The sequence below is a fragment of the Choloepus didactylus genome, chromosome 14 (assembly GCF_015220235.1).
Source record: "Choloepus didactylus isolate mChoDid1 chromosome 14, mChoDid1.pri, whole genome shotgun sequence".
NCBI lineage: Eukaryota > Metazoa > Chordata > Mammalia > Pilosa > Megalonychidae > Choloepus > Choloepus didactylus.
In genome coordinates, this window is record NC_051320.1 from 97,368,043 (window position 1) to 97,386,975 (window position 18,933).

Genomic DNA, 18,933 nt, shown 5'->3' on the forward strand with positions numbered 1-18,933 from the left:
CTTCCAGAATATTCGGGAAGGTTCAGGTTTGCTAATGTTTTTGTGGTATGGTAGAAGCATAATGGAAGCAATGAAGTTATATCAGATATTTATTTTTCCTGTTCCTTTGTTCCATTTTATCTGTAAATGGTTTAAATTTTTTTTTTGATGAAGTTAATTAAAAAAAAAAAAAAACAAACAGAATATTTAGCAGGAACACTTCTGAACTCACTTTAGGAGTCCAGAATTTAAGAGGCCAGCTTTACCCAAGGAAATCAAAGAAAAATAAACTGTAGATTAATATCCCTTATTAATTAAGCAAAAATCCTTAACAAAATAGTAGTAAATCAAATCAAACAATACATTTTAAAAAGAAGACAAATCATGATCATCTCAGCAGGTGCAAAAAAGAAAGTCTGACAAAATTCAACATACATTCGTGAAATAAGTCTCCACAATCAACCAAAAATCTAAAATCTACATCAAACTTAATGGAAATAGGCTCATCAAAAGGCCCTGTTTACAGGAGTTCACACCCGCAAGAATGGATTAAGGTTAAGAACCTACTTTTTGGGACACACAATTCAAACTTTTATACCCTCTAGAAAAATTAACTCAAAATGGATCTAGACCTATATGTAACACTACATTGATAAAACGTGTAGAAGAAAACACAGGAGATGAACTTTTTAGCTTTGGGTTAGGCAAAGATTTCTTAGATACAACTCCCAAAGCACAGTCTGTAAAAAGAAAACAAATTGATAAAATGGACTTGATCAAATTTAAGAACTTCTGCTCTTCAAAAAACACAGATAAGAGAATGAAAAGATCATCCACTGAAGCGGAGAAAATATTTGCAAATTACATATTTACTAAATGACTTTTGTCTGGTATATGTAAATTATTCTCATAGCTCAATAATATGAAAACAAGCAACCTGATTTAAATAGGGGAGGAAAGACCTAACATACGCTTTACTCAAGAAGGCATGCAGAAGGATTGCAAGCACGTGAAAAGACGTCCACCATCATTAGTCACTGGAGAAAAGCAAATTAGAGGCAAATTCAATGCACATAAAAACTGCAGTAAGCCACCACTACACATTTATTAAAATGGCTGGAAAAACAAAAAACCAACCAACCAACCAACAAAGAGAAACCTGGCGATGCCTGGCGCTGACAGGAAGCAGAGACCCTGGGCGTCGTGTGTTGCTGGTGGGAACGCACAACGGGCCAGGCCCTTTGAAAGTCGCCGGGTGGTTTCTTATACGTTGAGAGTCCCCTTCCCTCCCAACCCAGCAATCCCACTGCCGGGTGTTTACCCTGGAGAAATGAAAACGCCTGTTCACACAAAAATCTATGAGTGAACGTTTATAGTGGGTTTCTTGGCTTTTTTTTTTTTTTTAATTAAATTCAGTTTTATTGAAATACATTCACACGCCATACAATCATCCATGGTATACAATCCACTGTCCACAGTATGATAACATAGTTATGCGTTCATCACCACAATCTATCTCTGAACATTTTCCTTACATCAGAAAGAACCAGAACAAGAATAAAAAAAAAAAAGTGAAAAAAGAACACCCAAATCATCCCCCCATCCCACCCCATTTGTCCTTTAGTTTTTATCCCCATTTTTCTACTCATCCATACACTAGATAAAGGGGGTGTGATCCACAAGGTCTTCACAATCACACTGTCACCCCTTGTAATCTACACTATTATATAATTGTCTTCAGGAGTCCAGACTGCTGGGTTGGAGTTTGGTAGTTTCAGGTATTTACTTCTAGCTATTCCAATATATTAAAGCCTAAGAGATGTTATCTGTATAGTGCATAAGAATGTCCACCAGAGTGACCTCTCGACTCCATTTGGAATCTCTCAGCCACTGAAACTATTTCGTCTCATTTTGCATCCCCCTTTTGGTCAAGAAGATGCTCTCAGTCCCATGATGCCAGGTCCACATTCATCCCCGGGAGTCATACTCTGCGTTGCCAGGGAGATTTACACCCCTGGGAGTCGGGTCTATAGTGGGTTTCTTGATGCTCGCCCCAAATTAGGAGCAGCCCGAATGCATAAACGAGCCGAGGAAGGGCCACACAATGGAATACCACCTGGTGGGAAGAGGAGCAGACTGCAGCCAGGTGTAACGGGGGTGACCCGCCAGGGCTTTAGGCTCAGTAAAGGAAGCCGGAACAATAAGGCTAGCGACTGTGTGACCGTTTTAAAGACATTCTTGCAAAGGCAAAACCGGAGAGACAGGGCACCATCAGCGGTGGCCAGCATAAAGAGGGGCCCAACTAAAAGGACATGGGGGGATTTTGTAGAGAGGTGGAAAAGTTCTAAATCTAGATATTGCCCACAATGTATAACTGCATTCATTTTTCAAAACAAACAGAACTTTTACTTTGAGGCAATACATTTGATAAACAGATGAAATAGACAATTTTGTCTAAGAATTTAAATGACCAAAATGGATTCAAGGAAAAGTAAAAAATCTGAGCAGAGCTAAGGCTACTAAAGAAACAGAGCTGGTGGTTAGAAAGTCTCCTCCATAAAGGCAGCAGCCCCGGATGGTTTTTGTCAACAAGCTTTATCACTTGTGGTTTGGCACTTTATGCCCCAGAAAAACGTGTTCTTAAACTTAACCTACTCCTGTGGGTGTGGACCCCTTGTGAGTAGGACCTTTTGTTGAGGCTCCTTCAGTTAAGACGTGGTCCAGGCCAGTCAGGAGGGGTCTCGATAAGAGAATGGAATGCAGGGGAGGGGGGGGAAGGAGAGAGGGAGGGAGAGAGAGAGAGAGAGAGAGAGAGAGCCCAGAGCACCACAGTCTTTGAGGAGAAGCATCTCTTTGATGACGCCTTGATTTGGATTTCCTTTAGCCTCAAAATCTTGAGTAGATTTCCACTGTTTAAGCCAACCCATGGCCTGGTGTCTGCTTGAGCAAGCAAGGAAACCAAAACACATGTCAAGGTAACAAATAAATCACACGTTAATTTTTAACATGCTAAAAAGAAAACTTGTCTAAGTATTAAAAATATATAAAGGATAAAAGCAGAAAATAATATATAAACAAACAAAAAATTGGAAATGATCTAAAAATAAATATCCTCTAAAAGGACTAATTTCTTGTGAGGCAGAAAAAAAAAAAAAAAGAAAGAAGGCTCAAATAACACATTGTGAAAAACTGAAAAGAAATGTGATAACTTCAGCTAGGATAGAGATTTTTAAAAGCCTAAGAAATGAGTAATCCCTGCCTTATACAAACTGTCACAGAGACTAGAAAATGAAGGAAAACCAACCAGTTTATTTTATGAGGCAAATATAATCTGGATAACAAAACAAGAAAAATTTACTTTGTCATAGATGAAAAAGTTTTAAATATACTATTAGCAAATCAAAATCAATGGAGTATTAGCAAAATAATACAACATGACAAAGTCATAGATGAAAAAGTTTTAAATATAATATTAGCAAATCAAATTCAATGGAGTATTAGCAAAATAATACAAAATGACAAAGTAGGGTTTACTCGGAAATGCAGGGACACTTCACCGTTGTAATGCAACCAAGGTAACTTCCCTTATTAATAGAAGAAAGAGAAAACCACGTGGCCATCTCGGTACCCACAGAGAAATATCTGATGAAATTCAGTTCTCATTCAAGGTCAAACCTGAGTGCAGTGACCTTGAGGATGTGGCTCTGGGCTCTGGCGGCATCACTGCCGAGGACCCAGCTGCTGTCCCCCGAAATCCATCCCAGTGCTTGCGCCAAGGCCATGGCCGACTAGAGCAGGGGCACCCCCATTCCTGGGAGAAGTGGGGCTCCTCTGACAAGTGGCTTTGAGCCCCCCACAGCTCTAAGGTGCTCCCCCCAGCCTTCCTTCCTGCCTCCTTCCTTGCCCAACAGCTCCCCCAGCTCCTCCCTGCCCCATTCCCCTCTTCTCTCACAGGCGTTTCCCCTAATAAATGTACCCCATGTCTAATTCCTGCTGCTCTGAGGACTCAGGGCAAATCAGAAATAGAAGAAAACATTCTTCACCAAATAAAGGGAATCTTAGTGTAGAACCAGGACACGCTTCTTCCTAAACTCAGGGGACAGGAAAGTGCCTGCCACCACTGCCCCACTCCACACTGGGCTGCCAGGGCCCCACCAAAGCAAAGAGACGTGAAAAGGGGATTTTAAGAAAATACAGCGTTTTGGAAAGAAGAGATGAAAATTTCATCGTTTGTGAATAACATGGAAAAATCCCAGAGAATCAACAGACAAATTATAAACCTAGAAAGAGAGTCTCATGAAGTGGCTGGATATGAGAACAATATACAGAAGTCAACAGTGTTCTTAGAATCAGGTAGATTCTTTTAAACAATCCTATTTCCAATACCAACAAACTCTCGAAGATGTCAAAGACACCAGGGGGTGAAACCTGGTCTCAGCTCTGAAATTCAAGAACAGTTTAGTATTTCCAAGAAGGGCACCTCCTTTTGACACATACTCTGGGACTGGTGGGTAAAGCAGAGGCCAATTTCTTACTTTTGACAAAGAGCAGTAACGTGCTGCGAAGGGGCAGCCGGGCTCATGTTTCCTGACCGACCCCGTGCAGCTGCTCTGTGGGAACCAGACTGTGCTCGGCAGGGAGACTGGGAAGGCCAAAGCAGAGAAGCTAGAGAGAGAGGGGGACAGCTTTAAATGGCTGGTGGCATCAAGGTGTAGCAGAGGATGCATCTGTGCCTGCTACAGAGAGAAACCTGTCAGGGGAACAGCACCTCAGCTTCAGGTGGGCAGGCCACCAGCTCCAACATCGCCTTCTGCCTGGCCTGGAAACACACACACCCTTGAGTTCAAATCCCTGCTCTGCCACTGGCAGGCTGTGTGACCTTGAGCAAGTGACTTAACCTCTCTGTGCTTTGTTTGCAAACTTAGGTTGGTGGGCACACTCACCTCAGGGGGTCATCATTGTGAGGATTAACTGATGTGCCTGGCAGGGAGTGAGGGCTCCACCAGTCAGCTCGGCGGGGGGCATGGCGGGGGTGCTGATTGGGAGGAAGCTGGGAGTTGTCTGGGCAAGCTCGCTCCATGCGAGGCCCTGAGAGCACCCCGAGCCCTGGGTCTCCGTTACAGGACCCCGAGGAGAGCGCCTGGATCAGCCAAGTCTTGTTGTCCCCTCTCACCTCCTGGACCTGCAGCCCAGCACCTTCTCAGCCCAGAATACCTTTCTCTCCTGCCTTCATTACCTGCCTGATTCTGCCCATCCCTCAATCATAGCCCAGGGTCCCCTCCTCCAGGAAGCCTTCCTGGATAACCTGTCCTAACCCCATAGGTGGTGGTCTAAAGCTGTTTTTACCCCCCAAAAAAGCAAGTTCTTAAAGTTTGTGCGTCCCTGTGGGTGTGGACCCACTGTAGGCAGGACCTTGTGCTGAGGCTCCTTCATTTAAGGTGGGGCCACCTCATTCAGGATGCCTTCTTCATCCTGTTACTGGTGGCCTTTATACATGGAATGAATGCAGAGGGAGAGAGCAAAAGGCAGGGAAGCGAGACGCTGAAAGCAACGGAACCCAGAAGAGGAAGGAGAGCCCAGCAGACGCGGCCGTGGGCCTGGCCATGTGGCAGAGGAGCCCAGGATCGCCGGCAGCCTGTCTAAAGGAAAAAAGCATCACCTGAAGATGCCTCGATCTGGACATTTTCTGACCTCAAAACCCTGAGCAAATAAATCCTCATTGTTTAAACCAACCCATTTCATGGCCTCTGCTTGGAGCAGCCTGGGAAACTGAGACACCACCCCTCTCTCAGAGTGCTTATTGCCCTGGGTCCCGGTTGTCTGTCTATTTGTCTGTCTTTCCTTTCCTCTGGACTGTGCGGGGCCCACAGCTGGCTCCAGGAGTGGATCTCCAGGCTGCCCGAGAACTCTTGGCCGTTCTCAGGGCCTTGCCTGCCGGCCGTGGCAGGAAGCATGTCCCATGCATCAGGCCAGCTCCCAGCGGGGCCCTGGACAGCTCTGGAACAGCCACCTCTGCTCTGGGGCCAGGGGAGAGCTGGGGCCTGCAGCCGGACACCGGGGACAGCCGTGGGTAAAGAAGTCCACCCCTGGGCTTGGACAGGACTCACCTGCAGGAGGAAGTAGATCTCGTCCATGCTGTTGTCCTCCGAGAGGAAGCTCTGCAGGAGCAGGTTGAGGGCCCTCGTGGTCTTGCTGTACAGCGTCTGGCGGAGGGAGACGCCTGCTGGCACTGCCGCCTGCCCTGGAGGGCTCGAGCACCCCTTGCGGCAGGCCTCCTGGGGCCACTGCCTCTGGGACCTCAGTGCATGGAGGACGATGGTGTGCCCCTGGCCTGGCCCTCGTGGGCAAGGACAGGCAGTGCCTGCTGCAGAGTCTTCAGGCAATGGCCTTGGCGGTGGTACCATCTGTCCTGGACCATGGACAGCTGCAGGCACCAACCCTCCCCTGGGATCCTCGGACAGCGTCCCCTCTCCCCTCCCTTCCCCCACTCCAAAGATGAGAAATGCACACAGTGTCGAGCCAGATGCTGCTGAGACCTGGGGGGTGTTTGTTACTGCAGCAGAAGCTGACTAATAAACAGCTAGAAGCACGGCACATCTTTCTAGGCCTTTGATCTGCAATCCCACCTGAATCTCACAAAACACTGAAGGGACAGCCCAGAGACTAGAAGCCCCAGTTGAGGGGGCACAATCCAAAGGCCCAATTCCTTTTAAGGTCCAAGCCGGGCAGTGGCAAAGCCAGGATGACCCCAGGCCCACGCCAGAGCCGCCCCTCGGCCATCACCCGCCACCCTGGGCTTGACAAGGGCCCACACCCCGGAAGAAGGCAGGAGGCCCGGGAACAGCGAGTCACCTTGATATCCGGCACGGGCTGCAGGGGCGGCAAGCTGCTCTCCAGCAGCTCCATGGGTGGAAGCGCGTACACGCTCTGCAGGCACGTCTCCAGGATCCTGGACTTGACCATGGGCTTCAGGTGTGGCCGCAGGCGGCTGAAACAACATGGAGAAGGGGCTTTGCACAGCCTGGGTCTTGGGGACAAAAGGCCCGGCTGGGAAGGGCTCCCAGGAGGGACAGGCTCACACCCTTTAAAATGTGGAAGTGGACTTGAGTGATGACTAGGCCACAGGCTCTGACTTGTGGATGAACTGGTGGAAAATGGGGCTCAGTTGGGTGACAAGGGCCTGCCAGAGAGGACTTCCGCCCTGAGCCATCCTGACTCATTCACTCAATTCTCTTGGGTTTATTGACGTTTGCTTATGAGAAAATGTAGGGATTATTCTAGGCTCCAGGTCAGGGCTGTGGATGGGATTAGGGTTCAACCTGTCACCAGGGTCAGGGCTTAGTATGTAACCAGGCCAGGGTTCAACTTCACCAGGGTCAGGGCTCAGGGTGTGAATAACAAGGATCAGTTCTTAGAGTGTGACTAGGATCAGGGCTCAGTGTGTGACCAGGGCCAGGGTTCAGTGTGTGAACAATAAGGATCAGGGCTCAGTGTGTGAACAATAGGGATCAAGGATCAGCATGTGACCAGGATCAGGGCTCAGTGTATGACAAGGGCCAGGGTTCAGTGTGTCTTCAGGCCCAAGGCACAGTGTGTAAACAATAGGGATCAGGGATCAGCATGTGACCATGATCAGGGCTCAGTGTGTGACAAGGGCCAGGGTTCAGTGCATCATCAGGGTCAGGGCTCAGTGTGTGAACAAGGATCAGGGCTCAGTGTGTGACTGGGATCAGAGCTTAGACTGTATCAACATAACCAGTCTCTCTTAGGCTAGAAGCGGAACAAGCCTAAATCCCCACAGAGTGTGGGCCCCGGCCTCAGGCTGCCCAGCAGTCCAGTTGGCCCTGTGTCACCCCGGCCCCTGCCCCTCGCTCTCCCCTCCCTCCCCCTTGCAGCCTGCCCCCCACCCCCATGCTCAGAGGACCTGGGCCTGGCCTGGCTCACCTCAGTCCCGTGATGACCACGATGACCTTCTCCCGGAGGAGGGTGGCCAGGAAGCTGGGCTCCCTCTGCAGAATGCACTGGGTGGGGGTGAAGGAGGGGGCAGCGTGGCAGCCTCTGTGCGGCCCCACCTCGCCCCGGCCCACCCGCAGCCCTGTGGCACCAGCCGGGCAGGGCGCAGGGGTGCCCCTCACCAGGAGGCACTGAATCAGGTCTGGAATCTGAGTGAACTTGTAGCTCTGGGTGCCGGGCTCCCGCTTGATAGCCGCCACGAGCATGACGGCCGCCGAGAGGAAGCTCATTTTCAGGATATTGTCCTGCCCGGCACAGGGGGCACAAAAGGCAGCGTCCGCACAAGTCCAGGACGTCCGGCCTCACAGGCAGGTGCCCACCATCACCAAGTGCTCACGGCACACGCACACTCACACACAGCACACACATATCACAGCTCACATACACACACCACATCACACACACATCACACACACAACACACCACATCACACACACATCACATCTCACATACACACACATCACGCACACACATCACACACACAACATACATCACACACACACACCACACACACAACACACTACATCACAACACACATCACATCTCACATACACACACATCACATACCACATCACACACACAACATACATCACACACACACACCACACACACAACACACTACATCACAGCACACATCACATCTCACATACACACACAACACACCACATCACACACACAACATACATCACACACACACACCACACACACAACACACCACATCACACACACATCACATCTCACATACACACACATCACATACATCACACACACAACACACTATATCACATTCACACAACACATACACACCACATCACACACATCACACACACACCACATCACATCTCACATACACACACATCACACACACACATCACACACACATCACACACACAACACACTACATCACACACACATCACATCTCACATACACACACATCACACACACATCACACACACAACACACTATATCACATTCACACAACACATACATACCACATCACACACATCACACACACACCACATCACACACATACACTGCATCACACACACACCATATAACACACATATACCACATCACACACACACACACACATCACACACAGAACACACACACAACACACACACACACACACTACATCACACACACAACACACCACATCACACACACAACATACATCACACACACACACCACACACACAACACACCACATCACACACACATCACATCTCACATACACACACATCACATACATCACACACACACATCACACACACAACACACTATATCACATTCACACAACACATACACAACACATCACACACATCACACACACACCACATCACATCTCACATACACATACATCACACACACACATCACACACACATCACACACACAACACACTACATCACACACACATCACATCTCACATACACACACATCACATACCACATCACACACACAACACACTATATCACATTCACACAACACATACACACCACATCACACACATCACACACACACCACATCACATCTCACATACACATACATCACACACACACATCACACACACATCACACACACAACACACTACATCACACACACACCACATCACACACATACACTGCATCACACACACACCATATAACACACATATACCACATCACACACACATCACACACACATCACACACAGAACACACTACATCACAACACACATCACATTTCACATACACACACATCACACACATCACACACACAACACACCACATCACACACACATCAAATCTCACATACACACACATCACACACACACATCACACACACACATCACACACACAACACACCACATCACGCACACACATCACATCTCACATACACACACGTCACACACACATCAAATCTCACATACACACACATCACACACACACATCACACACACAACACACCACATCACACACACACATCACATCTCACATACACACACAGACACACACATCACACACACAACACACTACATCACATTCACACAACACACTACATTACACACACACACACATCACACACACACATCACACACACACACCACATCACACACACACCCCTAAACATACACAGACCAGGGGCTCATACAGGACTGCACAGTCCCAGGCTGCAGGAGACTTGCTCTGGGCACCTCCCCTGGGTACTATTTGGATTTCTGAAGTACAAGGAGGCGTGGAGGTGCCCTCCCCAAGGCTGGGGTGGCTGCTCGGGGAGGGGTCCTGCCTCGGCTACTGTCCTTGGGGAGGACGACAGGCCAGGCCCGCCCCTGCCCGCCCCCCAGCCAGAGCTGCCCCAACCCAGTGCGGGGGCCCCTGGGCCACTGGACACAGGCAGTGGGGTGGCTCTGCCCGGCCACCTCACCATGTGCCCCGAGCCCCGTTTCCCAGTCCCTGAGCCCTCATGCAGGAAGGGAGCGCGGCTGGAGAGGGACACCTGGCCGAGTGACACCCCTGAGCTGCTGGCACAGGGAGCAGGCTTCCCGCCCTCCCCACCCTCCCCGCTGCCCACAGGCTCCCGGCAAGACAGACGCCGGGCGTCTCAGGACCCGGACGGTGCCAGCCCCTGGGGGCGCGCCCACTCACGTGGCAGCTGCTTGAGAAGTAGTAGACCATCCGGGAGGCGAGGTTGTCCACCCAGGGCAGGATGTTCTCCCTGGTGTGTGCGGCCACCTGCCCGTAGCACAGCAGGGTGGTGCTGCCCACCCACTGCCAGTGCAGGCTGGGGCCCGGCTGCTGCGGGGGCAGGAGCTGGGGCTTGGGGGTGGCCCTGGGCTGGCAGCCCCCCGCCTCCTGCCCTCAGGGAAAACGGACCTGCTCAGCTTGCTCAGAGCCTCCTGCACATGTCCACGCAGACCCCCTTTCCAGGCCTAAGGCTGACCCCCCACCTCGTCCAGGAAGCCCACCTGCGCCCCCCAGCCTTGCTGAGCTCTCCCAGACGGCGCCTCCTCCCCCATGTCTGAGCTGCTCTACTCTTCCCTGTGATCTTCCTGGCACCATGGCTGGCTAGGAAGATGGAGACACGCAAACCATCTTCCAGGGTCAGGAGGGGAAACCGAGGCTCAGAACACACACATTGCTGTCAAGGCCAGGCCCGGGGTCTGGAGCCCTGGCCCCTGATTCTCAGCCCTGATGAGGGTCTCGGACAACATGTGGGTGGCACCAGGACTTGTGGGGGCAGGGGTACACCCCCAGTTTATGAGGTTCTCCAGGCCACAAGGAGAGGTCGAGGTGCACGGGACCCCCAGGCCTCACCCCTGCCTCTGCCACCCCCACACGTGCTGCCCAAACCTGCGCCCGGCGCTGAAGCGCGCTACCTGGTCGTCTGCACCTGCGGTCGGGGATCTCAGGAACCGGGTCCGGCCCAGGTGCTCCAGCACGGCCCACACCTCCTCCAGGTGCGAGGCGGACGTTAAGCCGATGGCCAGCGCGATGCCCTGCAGGCCGGAGGACGCCAGCTGTTGGTGCCCGCGGCTGCCTGCACCTCCCTTCCGGTGGGCTCGGGCGCTCGCGCAGATGGCGCCTGGCCCCGTGTGGCCCTCGGGTTTACAGACAGGGTGGATGAGCGACACTGAAGGGCACAGGTCCACAGGTGGACACGCAGCGCTCTCGGCTGAGCAGGGCTGAGGAGGCAGGGGCCGTCTCCCGCACCGGGACCCCCCACGGGCAACGCACCTCTCGCTGGGGGGCAGACTGGTGGGACAGCTCCAGGAGGCTGGTCAGGTGCCTCCTCACCACGTCCCTCCCGGCGGACTCCCGCAGGATCAGGCCATAGTAGCGGAAGAGGAAGCTCTAGGGGCAGGGGGAGGGGGAGGGGATCAGTGTGCAGGGACAGGGACAGGGGTGGGGAAATTGCGGACCCCACTTCCAGACTGCCCAGGTTCCCCACCCCCCACTCTGGGCAGGCCCCCCATGCTCTGAGCCCCCGGTGCTTGTCCATGGGGGCATCTCCTCAACTGGGTCCTGCTCGAGCCCCAGGTCCTGTTCCCATTGTGGTGTGAGCTGCCCCCTTGCTGCCCCTTGGTCCACAGGTCCCCGGGGGCAGCGCCCCAAGAATGGACCCCGTGTCCCGGCTTCCTGGCTCCCCCCATGGCCAGGTCGAGGGCCCGAGGTGCCGCCTACAGCCCCGAGGCTCCCAGGACCGAGCCCCCACCTGCCCAGCAGACCCGAGGGTGCCATGATCCCTGCCGGTTGCTGAGCCCGGCCCACCTTGAGGTCCCCCGCAGAGCCCCCAGCCCTCCGGCATCACCCTCTCCCTGGCGCACATGCCGTAGCACGGGCTGTCTCTGGGGTCGGCCCTGGGAGGACAGGGCCTGCGTCTCCCAGAGGAGGCCCAGCTGGGCTTGGAGGTCAGCCCATAGCATTCGGTGAGTGAACCCATGAGCGTGGCAACCCACCCCGCGTCCCCACGGTGCCCTCCTAGAGCCCAGTGGGGAACCAGGAGGCCAGGGGCAGCCCAGGCGGGAGCGGAGCACGAGGCTGGACGGGCACCCCGGGCCTTTCTGGCACATTCTGTGCCCACAGGGCTCTGGGAGGGGGGCCTGGGAGGCCACATCCCCACCCTCAGCCACACCCTTGGGGGTTCTCACAGCCAGGACCCCCGAGCGGGCGGGAAGCTTCTGGGTGGACGGCACTGACCTTCTCCAGAAGCAGCTCGGGGTCCAGGGCCACGGATGCCAGAAGCCCCCGGATGTAGGTGTCGGCGGCACTGGGCTCCGGCCACCTCCGGAGGAGCTGGGGGCAGAGCACAGGCCCAGCTGCCTGCCCCGGTCACCCGCCCAGACCAGCAGCCCCAGTGAGCTACCCGGGGCTCCTGCCAGTGGAGCCAGGGCCAGGAGACTCCATACCGTGGCCAGCCCTGGGGGCCACCATCACCCTGGGGGCAGCAGAGGACACGGCAGCCCACCCCCAAAAGGATGAGGGAAGGGTGGGGGTGATGCCCCACGGGCAGCGGGGACCACCTTCAAGGACGGGCTTCTGGCCACACACTCCCCACTGAGAGGGCCCTCGGCAGCCCACCCCTCTCAGGACGAAGGAGACCTGCTGCCCACCTCCCCAAGAGCCAGTCCCCTTCCCCGTGCGCTGTCACGCAGGGCCTTGGCCCGGGTCCTCCCTCCCACAGCCTCAGCACCCGTCGGCTGTGGCCCTTCCCTCTCCCAGGGTCCACTGCCTGCTCGGCCAGGGATTGGCAGTGGCCTTCGAACTCGATGGCCAGCAGAAGGCTGGGGGCCTGGTGGTGACTGCTCTGTACTGGTAGGGGACAGCACCTGCCCTGACCCTCCCCCAGAGCGTACTGGGAGGCCGGGGGCCCCAAGCATGCAGAGGTCCACTGGGGCCCCAGGCGTGCACTCTGAGGGGTTGTGGACAGCAGTGGTGGCAGCGGGTGTCACATGCTTGGGCACCTGACGAGGGACAGAATGGCCTCGGGGCCCCGTGTCCCCCGGCTTGGAGACTCCCCCGTGGGAGCATCGGGGGTGGGTGAGGGGCTCCTGGCAGTGCCCGCGGCCCCCCAGGCCTCCTACCACACTGCTCTCCTGGAGGGACTGGCAGATGGTCTCCAGCACCAGGCTCTTCTCGGCGGCCGACATGGCCCTGACCTGGCTGAGCAGCACGTCCTCCCAGGGCGGCCGGCGACTCGGGGGCTCACCCAGGAACCCCCTGCCCGGGTGGTCTGCGGGAGACAGAGAAGCGGAGAGGCAGCGCCGGGGCCACCCAGCCCCCTGCCGCGATCACGGCTCCCGGGGGGCAGCCTCCCCGCCCAGACCTCAGGGCACCCGCTCCTGCTGGGTCCGGGCATCACACCCACAAAGAGCGCTGGAGGAAAGAGATTGCTGGTGTTCTGGAAGGCTGCCAAAGCAGAATGTACGGGCAGATCCCCCATCCGGAGGCTAAGAAGGCTTGTTCCAGAGGCAGGCACTGGGCCCGGGGAAGGGTCAGCCTAGAGCGGGGCGGGCTCCAGGAGGGAGCTCGGAATCCAGACCACGGAGGCAAAAAACAGACAGACTGGGCTGCCCAGGGGGCCGAAATAGTTGCTCCCCACTTAGAACCTAAAACGAAGTGGGCTTAGCTCTCCCCTACTCATTGCACCCGATTAACTGATATAGCAAAAGTGTCTGGGGCCCCTCAGAGCCAAAAAAGTGATGCACTACCTCCTCTTTGATCTCCCTCTTGAGTTTCCTCTTGGTATCTTTTGAAATTTCAAATTCCCACCAGTTGTTTAAAAAATTCAAGTGCCCATAACCTAGGCAAACAGGACTAGTTTGATATTGTTAGTTAAATAAAACAGCTAGGTCTTCTGAGTTATCGGTGTTAAAGATGATACAAGCATACAAATTTATTTTGCTTGGGTATGTTCTTCTGAAATGGACATAGGTTTACTGATCAAATAAGCTAACATGATATCGACTAGATGTTCAAAATGATGAAAAATGTCAATTAGCCCTTAACCAAATTGAGTTATTATTCTGACAAATTTTATTTCAACAAATATTGTGTTTTGTATGATGTCGGCTTGAAGACAATTTCCAAGATCTGTTTGGGAACTTGAGTGTGTAAGGTATGCAGGGTGATTTTTTGTTAAGGAAGAAGAGAGGACTTTTGTCCTAAAGTAAATTGGTTGTTGCAGAGTGAGAAACAGAGCAGGGTTTGAAGATGCTGGATGGATATAGAAAGTTTGCAGAAATGAGTTTTATTTGTCATGGTACATGCTGGCTAAGATTTAATAGGTTTATTTATAAGAATTTTTAAAGAGCTTTTGCATCAAACGGCATTCTCATGCAGAACCAGAATTTGGTTCTTTCTCTGCTTATGTGATGATATTTTCTTGGATTATTGGTTTGCTTTTATTAAGAGGTTTTACTTAGCCATCTGAGTAATTTGCCTAGAAGACAGAGATTGTGTCTTCTCAGAATAATATTCTGTGCTTTATACTGACCTTATCCTCCTTTATTGTTTGAAAGAACAAGTCTCACTTTTAAAAGAACTGTGTTTTTGTTTCCTATTATTTTTACAATCATGTCACCTCCTATATTTACTTTTAAAATATTTTATTCTTGCTTTGGTTAGGTAGTGGTATTGTTATCAGTGACCTGTGTGCCTATTTAGCTAAGTGTTCAAACCACCTGCCAACTTTTGACACTTTTCCTTCTCAAAATCAAAACCTTAAATGATACCTTTTTTATTTAAGACTGTCTTTGGGATTTTACAGGGGGCCCAGGAAAATCACAAAGGATTTGTTCTTTCATCTTAATAAAAAGCGAGGTGCTAGAAATAGTTTTGTTTGGCATGTTATGAGTTGCGTGGGAGGTGTTGTCAGATTAAAAGGAATTTTCTGACCTTCTGTTGCTTAAATTTTTATCAGTAAAACGTTATTATATTAATAAAAATTATTCAGAAAGTATATGGAATTCCTGGAGATTTGTCAGCCTCCTTGCTGCCCATGACATGTCCAGGTATCATTCTACCTGATAATAGACATCGACAGAGGGTTATTGATCACAATTTTAGTTGCCCTTAAAAAGTGCTTCATGCCACAGACACTACTGAAGTTCCTTGTCATTGCTTTACGCAGCTGCCTTCCTGAAAGGGTTTGCAGTCAGAGAGGTCAGAGTTTCATCTTCAGCAAAAAAGGGACTTCAGTTGAGAAGCAAAACAAGCCTATGAGTCATGCTCCACCTGGCAGCCACACAACCTGGGAAACCTGTAAAGGTGGGACGGAGGCAAACGTCTCGAGCAACAGGGCCTTTGAACAGCTTCAGGTGGACTTGAGGCCCACTCCCTTCTCCGGGATGTGAATATGTCCTTGCTGTTTTCCATCTATGTTCTGGATGGATGGAGCTTTCCCCTGTCACGAGGCCGCTGCCCTGACAGTAGCTAAAAAACTTTTAGACTTTGTTCTCCCCACCTGGGGAATCTCCCTTTTCACCCAAGCAGCAGAGGCTCCCAGCCGACTGGAGCTGTAATCAAGGAACTTCACCAGGTCTCACCCGTCAGCCAAAAGCTTCTCTGTCCCTCCTACCACCCCCGGCTGTCAGGAGGGGTGCAAAGAATCAACAGCGTCTTACAACTTGAGTCTGCTGAGCCTGAATCCCTCTCTCCCTGGCCCAGGGTTCCTCCCTGAGTCTTGATGGACCCAAGATCCAACCCACCGGGAAAATACTGGCCGTCCCTGTGAGCTCATGATGGGATGACCCACGAGGCTTATTGTTTGTCCTACTGTACAGACTCCAACCTATTACAATGTGAAATGGCTGATTATTAAGGGATAAATCCCGTATGCCCAGTTGCACCATTCACAGATCCGGCTGCCTTTTCCGGGAGTCGTCCACAGCACCTTCAACACGGAGACTTGCTTTTACAAGAGGTGTCAGTGAAGGACGGCTCGAAAACCCAGGGCGAAGGGCCTTCTCACGTCTTCCTGACCCCCCACCCCTCTCCTGGCAGTGAAACCACAAGGAATTGACCCCCGGCTCCACGTGTCACAACCAAAATGGGCTACAACTGAGGCGAGGTTTCCAAAGCAGACGGCATCTGACGTAGACGGCTCCCGCCCGAGACGGAGGAACGAGGAGATGACGCCGGGAGCAGGGCTCGAGACCCGCCTGGATTTCCCCACTTACTCCCTCTTCCTTTCTGCCGTCAGCCCGAACGCTCTGCCGCTCCCCCAGGGCCAGGCCCCCACCCCAACAAGACCATCCACCTTCACCGATTTCCTCTCCTCTCTACCCTGTGCTGCCCTGGGTTCTCCAGCTCTGAACACGGTTTCTTCATCCTCCTAGCACACCACAAGGCCGTGAAACCAGTTAGAGCATCTGCTGGGCCTGTCCCCTTCCACTGAAACAGGAGCCGACTGAGGAGCAGACCCAGCTTTAGAGACACTGTTTTTCTCCAGCCACCCCAAGGTTTAGTCTTTCTTTGGGGTTTGCACCCAGTTAGCTCTCCAAGCCAATATCCCGTTCCTAAAAGGCAACAGGTAACCCATTAAGCGCTCCGACGGCATTGGCTGTGTGTGCACTACCGGTAAACTGGGTGGTTCCTGATACACAGCTGATGCTGTCCCAGATGGTTATTATGAGAAGCTTCCAGAAGGGTTAATTAGAAACCCGAGGGCTCTCGGGACCCCTTCCCATACTACAGAAAGCCATGAAGAGAATATCGCCGGACTAGAGGCAGCTCTAAATGGGTCATGGAAAACCCCCTTAGGGCAAGCTACCCTCACCAAAAAGAGACTCGGATGCATCGGATTCGGGAGGCACGTGGGCTGGTTTGGCGGCTTCTCTGGCATGGGCTTCTCTGGCATGACCATTACCTCCTGGTCAACTGCCTTTTGACCGTCATTTGCACAGCACTGGGTGCCCACGAGCGCACACACACACACCTCCTCGTGAAGACGGAATGTAGTCTAACGCCGGGTGATTCTGTAGGGTCGTTTTGCGAAGTTCTGACATCTTACCAGCCAGCGAGCGGATGGCCTGCCCTCGGTGGGCGACAGGTTCTTCTGACCCCACGGCTGCCCTTTATAGTCCATCCGTAACGTCATCGTGTTCTCATTAATCTCCCAGCACGGCAGCTAGCTGCCCGCCTGACGAGGGCGTGGGACCCAGAGCCCCTGAGTGCAGCTGGGGTTAGCGGGCTTTTCCGTGACCGTCCGGAGCTGCCTCCATTTGGCCATCGTCTCTCCGTGGGTGGTCTCGCAGAGGCCGGACCCTCACCCTGACCAATGCCGGCGGCCAAGATGCAACGGGCTCCTCTTCCAACCCCAAAGCCCGCATCACTCAGTCCAGCCCGACTCAGGCCGTCCGGCGGGGTGGCCTCCACAGGGCTGGTCAGCTGGCGTCACACACTCACTCATTCATTCATTCACTAGCTCATCCATTCATTTGCTCACTCATCTGATTAGTGTTCATTCTTTCCTTTGGCAATTCACGCATTCATTCGTTCACTCATTCCTAAGAGGAAACTAGTGGAGAACTGGGCGATGCCCTAGAGGGAGGCTCTAGGCCGGCTTCCTCTCCGCTCCCCAGAGCACCTGGAGCAGGGCTCCCCACCAGCGGGTCCTCGCATGGTCTCCGAACAGCGGATTGGCCCCAGCCCCACCCGTCTCCCTCCCCAGGGACGGAGGCTCCGGGCCTTCGAGGACGGGGCCAGGGAGAGTGCCTGTGGGGTGGCCTGCTGCAGCCACTGCTCCCTGCAGCCACTTGCCCTCTCTGGACCCTGCTGTCCCCTCAGAGAAAAGCTGCCTCTGGCCTCACCTCCAGCTGCTCTGCAGTGCCCTGAGGTGATGCAGAGGATGGTGGGGTGGGCAAAGGGCCGAGAGGGTGTGGGGGCGGCAGGAGACGGGGGCACAGAGCAGAGGCCTCAGAAGAAACCTTGCCTCATTGGTCAAGTTGCAGAAGGCTCAGGTCTATGGTGGACCCCTAAAGCCCTTCCAGAAGTTTCTGTCTGCCTGCTCTCCTATACTATTGCCAGGAGGTCAGAAGAGAGAGCCCCCGAATCCTGGGAGGTTGGAGTGCAAGTCAATCACACATCTGCAGGTGCACATGCTGCAGGGGGCAATGCATGCTGGCCATGGGCTCTGGGGTCCCCTGGAGCTGCCACTCGTCCCTGCCACACCTGTGGGACGTGCCTAGGCGGCCCTCCCAGCCCCACGGCCACACCTCACACATAGTAGGTGCTTTAAAATGCTGGTTGATCAAAATTACTCAACAAATTAAAAAAAATTAAAAATGAATCTCAAGTACCCGCGGGGTGCCTGGTGGACCACCTCCTTATCATGACCAGGGAGGCAAAGGCCCTGTGGGGAGCCATGTCTGCCATTCCAGGGCCCCCTCCTCGCCCTCCCCATGGAGGAGGGTCCCCGTGTCCCACCATTGTGGGTGGGTGGTGGAGACCCCTGCCCCCCAC

At 52.9% G+C, this 18,933-nt stretch overlaps 1 protein-coding gene across 1 annotated transcript in view; it reads right to left on the reverse strand.

Annotated features, from left to right (window-relative positions):
• Positions 1-13,619, reverse strand: part of LOC119508920 (maestro heat-like repeat family member 5) — a 37,446-nt gene extending 23,827 nt beyond the window's left edge. Inside the window, exons 1-9 of the mRNA XM_037802626.1 lie at positions 13,326-13,619; positions 12,605-12,765; positions 12,185-12,329; positions 11,707-11,823; positions 11,349-11,468; positions 8,115-8,237; positions 7,924-8,000; positions 6,832-6,967; positions 6,087-6,182 (exon numbers count right to left, since the gene is read on the reverse strand). Of these exons, the coding sequence (XP_037658554.1) occupies positions 6,087-6,182; positions 6,832-6,967; positions 7,924-8,000; positions 8,115-8,237; positions 11,349-11,468; positions 11,707-11,823; positions 12,185-12,329; positions 12,605-12,765; positions 13,326-13,619 (1,269 nt within the window). The remainder of the gene's footprint in view (positions 1-6,086; positions 6,183-6,831; positions 6,968-7,923; positions 8,001-8,114; positions 8,238-11,348; positions 11,469-11,706; positions 11,824-12,184; positions 12,330-12,604; positions 12,766-13,325) is intronic.
• Positions 13,620-18,933: the final 5,314 nt, after the last annotated feature.